We start from the raw sequence: 12075 nt of genomic DNA, 5'->3' as shown, positions 1-12075 counted from the left end.
AATTTTATGCATTTGAATGCATAAAATTTGAAGAGCACTTCAACCCATCTCTGCAAACTTCTATAAAACAATACCTGTTCCTTAAACAGGTTTTTTGTGGCGTAAGGGAACTGACACCCAGTCGTTCTCSTTAGCGTCTCCACTATCAGCTCTCACTGAAAAGAAGGTATTTAATTTGGGTTTAGCTTGAAATTCAGGAATTTCATTAGCTGGCTGAAACTTGTAGTTTCAGCCAGCTAATTGAAGTTGGTGAATTGAAATTCACCAACTTCAATTCATGTTGAATTGAATATAAAAGCACATAGCTTACATGCTAGAGTTAAAAAACAATAATTGATGAAAGTGTTATTTAACTGATAGAAGCTATTTTTCACAATTAATATAGGTCTTACTTTTAAATCATGATCCTCAAAAGGTTTTATATTGTCTGAAAATAACTAAGAGAAACTTTCAGTGACGCTGGTTATTTTTGTTACTTCTCCTGTTTGCACTGCAGGGCTGATGTGTGGATCAGTCAGACCTCCTTCCAACCAAACRAGCGCCACGGAACCCGCTGTTCCCAGCCTCTGCAAGGAAYTGATTGGCCGGTCCGTGGCTCGTCTGCGAAGCTACAGCGAGACAGAGGAGACCTTGGCAGACAGACTGATGTCTGATCTGAATCTGGTATACACGGCTGTCCAAACTATATCTGACTTGTATGAGGGTCTAGATGATGACTGCCAAGACAGTGGTGAGCATCAACTGATTTTTTTTCCAAACAATCATTTATGGAATATTATGAAAGTCCTTTGTTCAACTGTTAAGTGTTGGGGTTTTATTTTACTCAAACTTTTCTGATTGCTCATCCATCTGCAGTGTTTGTGTGCAGCGTGGCAGCCCAGACTGAACTGATCAAGGCCACGACGGCGGTGGAGACCGCTGTGTTTGTTGCCATGCAGTGGCTGGCCACTGTTAAACGCTCCTCCGGCTTGCTGTACTCGACTGCCGAAGAACTTAAAAGCCAAGTCAAAAAAATGGGAGGATTCTTCCAAATGCTTATTCAGGTGAATCCACATAGTGACATAAAGCAGGGATGGAGGTTTCTGGGTATTTTTATTTCATATAAAAGGCTAAATTTAAGCCGACAAAATGGTCTTCAATTAGGCGTAGTTTGGACATGCGGCGGCTTATCAAAATGCCGATCTGACTGACAGGTCTTAGCTCTGAGCTGTTTGAGCTCTGTCTATGGAAATGGCAAAGCAGAGGGAATTCTCAGCCTTGAGCTCCACACAGGTCATGAATATATGGAAAGGAAATCTAAATTCCTGACAACTCTTGGCACCTAAACAGACAATTTTTACCCCTAAACCGTGATATGTTTTTTTTTTTCCCACCATTTTAATTTATTTACTGACCCTTCAGATTTCATCAACCGTTGTGTTGACTCTCATTGATTTGCTGGTAAATTAAATTTAATTTCATCTGTTTGTTTACGCTAGCCTAATGTTGGAGGTAAAAAAWAAATAAATAAAAAACTGTTTTTCCCAATTCAGGGTTGTGAATCCGAGATCACATCCATGGTGAAGGAAGCACGGAGGAAAAGCAGTCAGTGCTTGGATGCGGCGATGCTCGCGCTCGCCCAGATGGCGGTGGTGACGGGCATGCCGCTCAGTGTTACGGCGCCTGGCAATCAGGCCACAGGCAAGGTAACTCTTGTAATACTCTATTGTCTTCTGATCCACAGAAAATGAAAAGTAGTAAAAGMTTTGTGGATAGCCAGAGCAGTTAAGACATTACAACCTAGTTATTAATGATCTGAATACTTATGTCTCTTTTTTTTTTATGTACAAAATGTTTCGATCTGCATAAAGAAAAAATAAGATTGTTGTTGCTGCCTTGATGAAGCAGGAGAAAGCGGTGACACACAAATCTACTTAGCTTCATTTTTCACAGCAGTTCAAACCAGATGTTTACTTCTGTAACTAGGAAGCCAGATGTTCTAAGTTCCCAAATGACAATAGAGAGATTTTTTTAAAACAAAGATTAATTTTTTTTCTTACATTTCCCCAGTAGTTGGTAGAACAGCCTTTAGTCTGTATGACTTATAGCAAATGTTTTAGGTTTTGCTTTGTAAGCTGCTCAGAATAGTTTGCTGGCGTTTTGGACCATTCCTCCTGACAGAACAGGTGTAACGGCGGCAAATTTGAAGGAGTCTTCTTTCTTGGACGTAAATTTTCTATGGGACTGAAATGGGAGCTTTGTGATTCCCTTTCCAAAATGTTGACTTTGTTATACTTGAGCCACTTGGTGACTAATTCGGTGGTATGATTAGAGTCAGAGTTATTTGGAAAACCCCTTTGTGGCCAACCTTTAACTTCCTGGCTGAGGTCTARAGATAATATTTCAATATTTCCACATGGGGTTCTTTTCTCGTGATGGTTTCTGTTTTATTAAACGGACAAGTGTCTCCTGCAGCGAAGCATCCTGTTGCTACCCAGAGGCTTCAGTGGTGAGCGTGTTCTTGTGCTTGTAAACTGMCGCATTTTCCTGCCAGTGTAACTACAGTCATTATGGCCAAATACTTCAATGTTAGTCATCAGACCACATGTCTCCAAACGTTAAGGTCTCTGTGTTCATTCAGAAACTGTAATCAGGCTTTCAGCTCAACTACCTGTGCTGAATATCACCATGTTTTTTTTTTTTTTAAAGTTTGCATTTAAACGCTAAAATCTGCCATTAATGTAAATGTTTAAAAAAAGCTAGTATTAATTTTCACCTTCAGCATCTTCACTTTTTAAGAGATTTTACCTGATAAAGTTAGGATATCTCACTTTATGTTCAGATAAAAAGTCACAGCTTATTATTCACTGATTTCAAGTTAGGATAGAGCAAACTCACTCTAGCAGCTGGTGCTGCAAATGTGTGTGTGGTTATTCTTTCTACAATATACACCCCCAAGGCTTTAAATGTATGGATTTTTGCAAACTTCTTCTGAGTCAAAACTGGTCTTAATTCTCTAAAACTATCATAAATACCWGTGATTGCTGACTGTAATCCTGATTGAAGGTCTACTTTTTCATCTTYCCTGCGTTTGGAATTTGGGATKCTCACAGTTCATTTAAAATCAATTCTACCTAGAAATTCCCACATAATATGGATTTGCAGTATGTGGTTATGAAATTATGTACAATTGCTGATGTATTTGAAATTTTGCCACTTAAAAAAAAAACCCCTTCTGAACTCTGCAGTTGTGGGAACAGAGATTTCAGATTTCATTGATATTCAGGACCTCCTTAATGTCAGGAAACCACACATTTATTCAGTCAATTTCTCCGCCTTTTTCGCCAGCCTCAGTTATCTAATGATGATTTGATACCTATTAAATTACCTTCTGTAACTTCACATCACATTGTGCTCTCTACCCTTAAGATTTTGTCAGTTTAGGTCCCATTTTGAATTTTGTCTCCCTCTAACTAAATGCCTTTGTTAAGAAATCATCTACTTCCCCGATGCTACTAAAGCTGCTTGGCACGATAGAGACCTTTAATGAGATGTTTTTTTCGTCTTTGTTTTTCAGAGTTGCCCTCAAAATTTACCCTGTCTCCTTCTCATTTGTTCTTCTTCTTCCAAATTAGACGCTGTATCTCATCACTGTTTCCAAATTTTCCAATTTTCCTTGCTGAGCCTTGCTGATCTTCTGGTTGTTAGGCCTGATTAGAAATCAAACCTCTCTAATATTTATATGGAAAACTTATGGCAATTGAGTCCTATTTGTCTGATTAAAATCAGAACTGCTTGGGAGCGTACATTGGGTGTAGAACTGTCTGAGTCATGGTGGGATAAGGTGATTCTCAGCATATTTCTAAGTACACCATGTGCTAGGTTAGTTTGTACAGTTTAAAGTAATAAAAAAGGAGTCAATTTTTTAAAATCTCATTTATCTRAACTCTTCCCTTCAATTTTAGACCAGTGTGACAGATGTCAGACCTCACCCTGAAACTTAAGTAATATGTTTTTCTTCTGCCCAAGTTTGTACAAATTCTGGAGTAATTTTTTTCTGCACTCTCCGGGGGATTTTTAGAACCCAGATCCAAAGTGATCCATTCACTTTGGATCTGTTTATGGAGTGCCGGTGATCACGTTGAACCATGAGATTTTGGCTTTCTGTTCTCTTCTCGCTAGACGCTGTATTTTTACTCTTCTGAAAATGTCTACCTCCATCCACATTACAATAACTTAACACTGTAGGAACATTTTGAAAACAGAAAAAACATCAAACAGTCAAGGGTCAAGCAAAATTTACTTGCAAGTAGAGGCCCTTTGTTGGAGTACCTTCTCAATGTGTAGAATAATGTAATTAACCCACCAGGTCACTAAGTTAAAAAGATAGGACATCTTTTTTCTTTTTTGTTGTTGTTTTTTCGGGTTTTTTCCCAATTATTTCGTTCTGTTATGTTTGTATGGGGTTTTACATGATTAAAAAAAGATGGAGAAGTTATGTAAGTTGTGCAAAATGCATATAATATAAACAAATTTATATAATCTCTTGATAAACAAATAATAGTACTAAAAAAAAAAATAAAGAACCCCGCAATCTCCATAATCAATGACGACGGAAGAGTGAATTTTTATTCTATTCTAAGCAGCATCACTTTGAGATTGAGGTCAAACTGAATAGTTTTGCAACACTTTTAATTGAGCCAGTCCAGCTCTTCAGGCTCTGCTCTAGACTATCAGGGATGTTTGCTGTATCTTTGTTTTCTCTACCGTTTTGTTGGTTACGCTGTTATAGTTTTTGGAGCTGTCCACTGTCCATGCACATGTTCACGGTCTTTAATGCTCTATGCTTTCAGCAATCACTGTTRAGCTGTCTGCTGAGGGGAACCAGAAAGGGCGTGCGCTCTCTCCTGGAGGAAATCCTTGCCATCACCAGGGAAACGCTCAGAGATGCTCAGCTGGCCTWTCCCAGAAACCCAGTAAGACATCAGACATTCATTTGTAGCGGGAAATTGTATGATTGTCGCGTAATTTGACATGACTGACCTGTAGGCTGACCGAAGGAAATCTGAGTGAGTTTCTGCCTTTGATGTCTTTCAACTACTTTTCATCTCTGCTTCCAGGTCTTACAGAGTCTAAAATCCAAAACTCTTGATATGTCTCATGCCCTGCAGATCTACATTCAGTCTCATATTTCGGTGAGTTTCTGCAACACTTACAGGTGTGTGTGTGTGTGTGTGTGTGTGTGTGTGTGTGTGTGTGTGTGTGTGTGTGTGTGTGTGCGTGTGCGTGTGCGTGTGTGTGTGTGTACTATCCCAAAAACCACTGGTGGCTGCTTTTTGAAACCAGAATCGGATGGCACTCTGCACAGTCAGCTGAAACAATTCATCTGCCTTGACATGAGATTAAATGAAATAGATTAACACCCAGTCCCACAACAGCCCTGTTAAAGATGCCACTCAGCCTTTATTGCTACTGTAAAGCTCAATGCTCTCCAAGCTTATCTCTGCGCACTCACCCCTCGGCAGTAGTTAACGTAATAAATATGGTGAATGAAGTGGCATAAGTCACAGCTAACAGGCTTGTTTGAAGTTATCTTAGCCACACAAACTAGCCAGTGGTTTTGTTGAACCAGTAATGGACACTTGCAGGCACCCCCCACAGTTAAATAAAGCTGAGTTACAACCTCTGTCATGGGATCTCGTGGACATGTATGCAGCACAGTGTTCTGCTTGGAGAGAGCATGGATGGAGATCCTTCTTCTTGTATGAAGCAAGTCTTTTTCTAATTCTCTTTGACATTGATGTGATTTTATAATGTTTGCAGCCTTTTCCCTTTGCTGCCAGAACTTTAATTTTCTTAAAGCAACAAAGGTAGCATTGGTCCCTTTTTGGTAGAGTACATTTGCCCCAACACTGTAAGGTACCCAGACCCACGATGCCGTTTGTATTAGTTGTCAAGATGGGACATGTTTAGGAAATTATGGAATCAGATTTGATCTCACAAAATGTTGGTGACAATTTTTGCTATGGATGCAGTTCGAATTGAGACTTTTCTTTTTACGATTGTTATGCAAAATGTTACTGTTGTGTTCACCTTGAGACATTTTGGCTTTTATTCATGTAAAAATTGAGTGGAAAATACAAATTTTGTGAATTGCTAAAGTTATTGAAGGTAATTATTTTTATATAAAGTGGTGAAAAATAAACCCTGTTAAGGTCCAATTACAGCAGCAATTCTTTGCATGTTTAAAGAAGCGATATTGAACTTAGTTGACGTCAAAGACTTTCATTCTAAAATCCGACTTTTTTTGTTGCATCTTACTCATTATTTGCCATTCTGGGTGTATTTCTGTTTTCACACAGGAGCAAGAAAATGATGAAGAGGCGCATGAGGAGGAGGACGATGCAGTCTTACTCGCTCATTTACAGAGGCTGAGGACTACGTCGACCAAACTGTTCCAGCTCACCCAGGCCATCCAACAGATGCAGTCTTGTCTGTCTACAGCCCTGCRAGGTGACTGTTTGAAATTGCACATTTCTTAGGAATTTTTCTTTTTTTAATCTCCGAACTGGTTGACTTACTCTTGTAAATAAAGCTCATCAGGGGCAAGCACAAACTACTGTCAAAYTATAGAGGAAATCTGACAAACAGTATCTTGGTGAGATGTTAGGTMAACACATGTGGCTAGAACTGCATCCGTATGCCTTGGCATCGGTTCTTCATGCCTGGAAATGGAGGGATGGAGTACTATTCATCCAACAGTGGTGCACTATTTGCTTGAGATTTGGTGATTGCAGAGGTTGTCAGAAATTATATTCATCATACCCTCTTTCAATTGATTAGATTTTTTGTTGAGCCTTATTTTGCAGTGCAGTTTTCAAAATAGTCAAAAAATATTTTGAGTCCTGCCTGTAATTCTGAGTGGATCAATTAGTATAACCTTCCTTGACTTGCGATCACCCCTCATTTCAACACAAGTTGATCCCATCCTGAACTAACATGACACTTCAGTTTATCCTAACAGGTTTCAGAAACTAAACATATGTCAGTCCTGTCTATTTATGTATTTMTTTTTGCACTTTTAAATTATTTGTGGTATTTACATACATTTCCATTTTTCAAATTACCTGCAACTCTACTCGTACCTTTTTTTTTCTTCTTTTTTTTTAACTTCAGTAATTAATAGAAATTATTCAAATTGTCAATATTATTATTTTATGGCAACACTTTCAAAAAAAATTTGACAAAATTAAAATTTGATTATCTTTCTTCTACTACAGTGATGTGATCATTGGATAAAAAAAAGTGCATGTTTGATTGACTTCTGTTCTTCCAGGTATGGATAGAAATCCTGATCTCAGCAGCTGCAGAGAGCTGATCTCCTCCTCTACCAAGGCGGTGGATGAGTTGGTCATTGGCCTGTYCCAGGAGGGAGTAGAGGCCAAGTCCTCGCAGCTTCCCTGCCTTCAGACGGTCTTATCTRCACAAGATGATCTCCACTCCGCCCTGCAGTCCTTGTCGTCCTCTTTCTGGAGCCAGCAGGGGGTGAAAGACAGCAGAAGTTCAGCCGGCTCGGACAACAGTYTGGAAAATGACTCCGCCATYAAAGAAAGACCCACCACTCACAATGCAGTTAGAAATAAAGGTGTGTACAAAGTGGTGTACCCCTTTGCTTCAGGTGTGCGGCCTTGTGGCAGCCCTCACTGGGTGTAATATCTCTTTGGGTTTTTAATCATAGCTTATAGTTTAAAAGTTTAAATAAATTGTTACCTTGAAGAGAGGCAACCTGCTAGGATTCAAGTAACTGTAAAAGTACAGGAAACAATCTTTGTTAAGCAAATAAATACTTGCCTGTGACATTCACAAGCTGCAGAAAATGGACACAATCTTTCTTTGAAACATTCAAAAGTAACAATTGTGTTGTTTTCAACATGGTGTAAAGGAAAATACTGTTGAAGTTTCTTTGATTTCTCTTGTTGGTATGGTWAAAACACGCCCTCCAGTTTGAATATATTTATGATGCGCCAAGTGAAGCTAGAACGTTACTCATGAGTGTAAATTGTACGTTAACTGATGTTGGGTCAATAGAAGCTCTAAAGAAAAGGGCAGTCTTTGTCAAACCATTATTTCAGGACTATATATTTTTGGGACATGTAAAGTCTCAATTATGGGCACTCTAGGTAGGCTAATTTGTAAGAAAAAGAGGACCTGGCTTTTACACTATTCTGTACATTGTGTTTGCTCCTGTATATTCTTCTGCTTTCGTATCACACTATTTGCACTCAGTCACTTGTAAATTTTGGGTTTCATGCYAATATTTGTATCTAAACGAATGCTGTTGTAACCATTTTTTTTATTGCTTTAAAAATAATCCAGCCACTTGCACAGCTGCTAAGAATCGCATGGTTGGTTGATTTTACATGGATTCCTAGTTCTTYACCTTCAGCTCACAAGGCATTGCTGGTAGAGCGCACCCATTCAAAGACTTTTACTGTTAAGTAGCAATAAAATCATATTTTTTCTATATTCAACGTGTTTACATTTATGCTGGCTCTCATATRCATGGCTCTCAACTAAACTTTTYATTAATTGAAAAATTATGGAAGCCCACATTTTGTTTGTTTTAACCTTTGAAATTTGTGTGGTATTTGTACTTTTTATTTAAAACAAAAACACATTAAACCAATGCTTCCCCACAAAAAACTGACAATTGCATCATTTACAAAGGGGGGGAAAAAGCCTAAAGCATTCATTACAGTAATGACACAAAATATAAGTCACATCAACACAGGTGAATATGGATAAAATCACTTTGTTCATCTGGTTCTCTGTGACTAGTATGGAAGATGATATTTGAAACAAGTTGCTGTCTTTAAAATGTTGTCTTCTCAATTTGCACCTTTTATTTTTATTTTGCCATTTGTGATGTGCCTTGTGCCATTTTTGCAGTGTAGCATTGACCACAAATTATACAGTAAATCTAAGTTTTGCACTTATTTTATTAAAATTGCAAATCCCAAAACTCAATTTTTGGGAGAGAAAATTGAGTTTCAGCTATGATAAACTCCAAAGAAAAGTGTACAAGCAACTTTACATTAAAAACTATCTCATATGTAAGGTCATGACTTTATTTTTAAAATACAATMTGCACTTGGAAGTACAGTTTTCTAGGTCATTGGTACCTTCATGGTGAAAAGTTGAGGTCAAACAGGGTCAGCTCTWTCTGTGGTGGGCACCAATGCAAAGCTCAGTCAACACTGGCAGCAGGGATGGGAGCRATAAGTTGTGGGACACCACAAGCAGACTCTATAAAAAGAAACAAAAAAGCAAGCCACTTTTGACCAAAAAAAATCAAAGACAAACTGAAACGTTGAAATCTTGAAAAGAAAAGACATTCTTTCAATCTTCAAGGATAAAAGTGGAAAAATGTATACATTTTCCAATACTAGCATGCAATTGTATTAACAATAGGGCTCTGAGATTGTAGCAGTATTTTTTTTTAATTTGACCATACAGGAAACACCTTAATTCCACTGAGCTACGGTGTATCACTGTAAAATACGAGGTGGATTAACAGAACCACACAAACTGTGATTAGTTTTAATCACTTTTAAGAAAAACATAGTTTATTAGGATTTGGTCCCGAAACTAAAATTTTGCTTACCACAATTAATTGCCAAAGGTTTGAAAACTAGTCAACACTTAAACATTTTTTGCTATGTTTCGAAAATTACTAGACCCCAAGAAGTCCACCCTCGAGCCCCCAAATGTCCTTGAACCCCACTTTTACCACCCTCTGCTGCTCGCTCCAGGCTACACCCACTCATCGTCTGCGTAGCCTCATCTGCATCCTCCCTTCATGCTCCCTGGAGTCAGCAGCACTTCGGCTCTACTTTTGCATGGTTAAGAAGTAAACATACTTCAGAACGGATTGATGGTGCGTTCACAGACACAGCTCGACTTGAAATGAGAAGACGACCAAAAGAGACGAACAAATCAGGTAAAAACAACGCGTTGTGTTTTTTTTTTTTTTTTTTTTTGGAAATCAGTTGGATTTGTCGCTTTATTTCCAGCTAACAAAGTATTTGTTTCAGGATGCACTGGTTGTATTTCCCCATTTTATCTCTGCTTGTAAGTAGTCTTTATTTTTTTAACCAGTAGTATTTATTTTAAAACTATTTGGAATGTGCGTTCCTGTTGGTTTGAAAAGCACGTGTGCAATCTGTTACTACTCCTCTTGTTAAATTGAACACTTTAAAAACAGAACTGGGCGGGGAGAACGCAGTTTTTCATTGGGTCACTAATTCGTTTCCAAGTTTGAGCGCTTGCCTACTAATTTAACTTGARTTGTTTTCACAGCTGAACTATATTTGTGTTACAGGTTTGCGTTCAAAGCTGGATATTAGGTAAGTTAATTTCCTCTTACAAAATAGCTACAGTGATGTTCTTCCCATTTGTCTAGTTACATTATGTATTTTTTATCACTTTGTTAACACTGCATATTTCCTCTCTTTTGAGCTAAGCCTTTTTATTRGTTTTATTTTCATTTTGTTCTTATACTGAGTGCTTTTATTTTTTTTGAGTGATTTTATTTTGTGTGTGTGCTTCCTTGCTTTTTTTTTTTTTTACATCTATTTATTGGATATTTATTTATGTCTCTTYCTGTTGAATATTTCATTGAGTATTCTTCTTCWGTGTCGACCACATTTAGGAGTAGACATCAGTGAATCTCATCTTTCATTGCAGTAACATAATTTCACCCAGAATGTTTCAGAAAAATTCAGCCTTTAATTTGAGAGCTTTTATTCAGTGATGATAAACTCTCGTGTTACATAAAAGGAAAACAAAACTGGTAAGTCATCAGTGGGGTTGCGGTTCCAGAAGGGAAACCTTGGCATCCCATTCCCAACGGGATGCCTGAMATGGGAAACTCAAACTCTACATATCTAAACAGAGCTTATTTAAAGGCCAGTCAAAATATTTTTTTCTGTTAATATGTCGCCTCTTGCTTCATACTGTATTTTTCATACTAAAGTTAATGACAAATACAGCTCTGGAAAAAGCGAAGAGACCACTGCAAAATTATCAGTTCCTCTTATCAGTTACTCTTTATAGGTTAATGTTTGAGTAAGATGAACATTGTTGTTTGATTCTATGAACTACTGACGACATGTCTCCGAAATTCCAAACAAAAATTTAGCATTTATTTCCAGAAAATGACAAATGGTCAAAATCACAAAAAATATGCAGTGCTTTCAGACCTCAAATAGCGCAAAGAAAACAAGTTTATGTTCATTCATTTAGAAACAACAATACTAACGTTTTAATTCAGGAAGAGTTTGGAAATCAACATTTGGTGGAATAACTGAGGTTTTCAGTGGGGTTCARTGCAGAGGGCTCTTATTTTTTTCCAGAGCTGTATGTAAAGAAACTTAAATCCATTTTTATGTACAATTTGTGATGCAGTTGCTCATCCAGAGGGASATTTTGTTAGATTCAGGAGATTTAAAATTTAGATCTGCTGAACTAATACAGATCTGGTGACCTAATTCTCAGAAATTGTTCCTCAGACAAAAAATAATCCAAATTCTTTCATGATCAGCACTCTCCTAAATAAAAAAAAAACCTTCAGGCAAATCTCCATGGGTGAAGCATTAGTTTCTGTGGATGATCTAGAGATTTTTCTATCTGAGCCTATCAGCTGATATGTAGAGAAAAAGTGCAGCAGTCTAGCACGCACAGCAAGACTCATCAGGATATAACTGAACAGGAATTTAGTCCTGCTTATTTATTGGAAACTCATGTTTGTGGAAACATGCTCAAACAGAGAAAACTCGAGACTTTTGATGTAACAGGTCAGCTTGYGACTAAAAATCTTAGAAGATTAATCTAGCCTGAGCGCTACATGGAAAATGCATTACTTTGTGCTGGAGCAGTGAAGTCTCACATGCTTTAGGGAAGTCAGAGAGGTATTCCTCTCAGTGAGACGCCCAGATGTTTTTCAGCACTTACATCATCACTTGGAGAGTGACTCATAGCGAGTGCAACTTATCCACCCTTGTAATGCATGTTTTAGATGTGCACATACAAAAAAAT

The 12075-nt window shown here is 37.8% G+C and overlaps 1 protein-coding gene and 1 long non-coding RNA gene across 2 annotated transcripts in view; both read left to right on the top strand.

Moving 5' to 3' along the window:
* The window catches only part of kif14 (kinesin family member 14), a 25229-nt gene extending 16719 nt beyond the window's left edge, over nt 1–8510 (top strand). Inside the window, 7 exon segments of the mRNA XM_017304254.1 lie at nt 497–730; nt 856–1043; nt 1533–1685; nt 4833–4955; nt 5100–5174; nt 6342–6492; nt 7316–8510. Coding sequence (XP_017159743.1) covers nt 497–730; nt 856–1043; nt 1533–1685; nt 4833–4955; nt 5100–5174; nt 6342–6492; nt 7316–7692 — 1301 coding nt within the window. The 3' untranslated portion in view covers nt 7693–8510.
* Nucleotides 8511–9840: 1330 nt separating this feature from the next.
* On the top strand, nt 9841–10471 carry LOC108166210 (uncharacterized). Its single transcript, XR_001776500.1, has 3 exons — nt 9841–9979; nt 10074–10110; nt 10361–10471. It is a non-coding gene; the product is annotated as an uncharacterized LOC108166210 (long non-coding RNA).
* Nucleotides 10472–12075: the final 1604 nt, after the last annotated feature.

Source organism: Poecilia reticulata, linkage group LG4 (genome assembly GCF_000633615.1).
Source record: "Poecilia reticulata strain Guanapo linkage group LG4, Guppy_female_1.0+MT, whole genome shotgun sequence".
NCBI lineage: Eukaryota > Metazoa > Chordata > Actinopteri > Cyprinodontiformes > Poeciliidae > Poecilia > Poecilia reticulata.
Note: the sequence above shows the minus strand (reverse complement) of the source record. Positions and strands in the feature narration are given on the sequence as shown.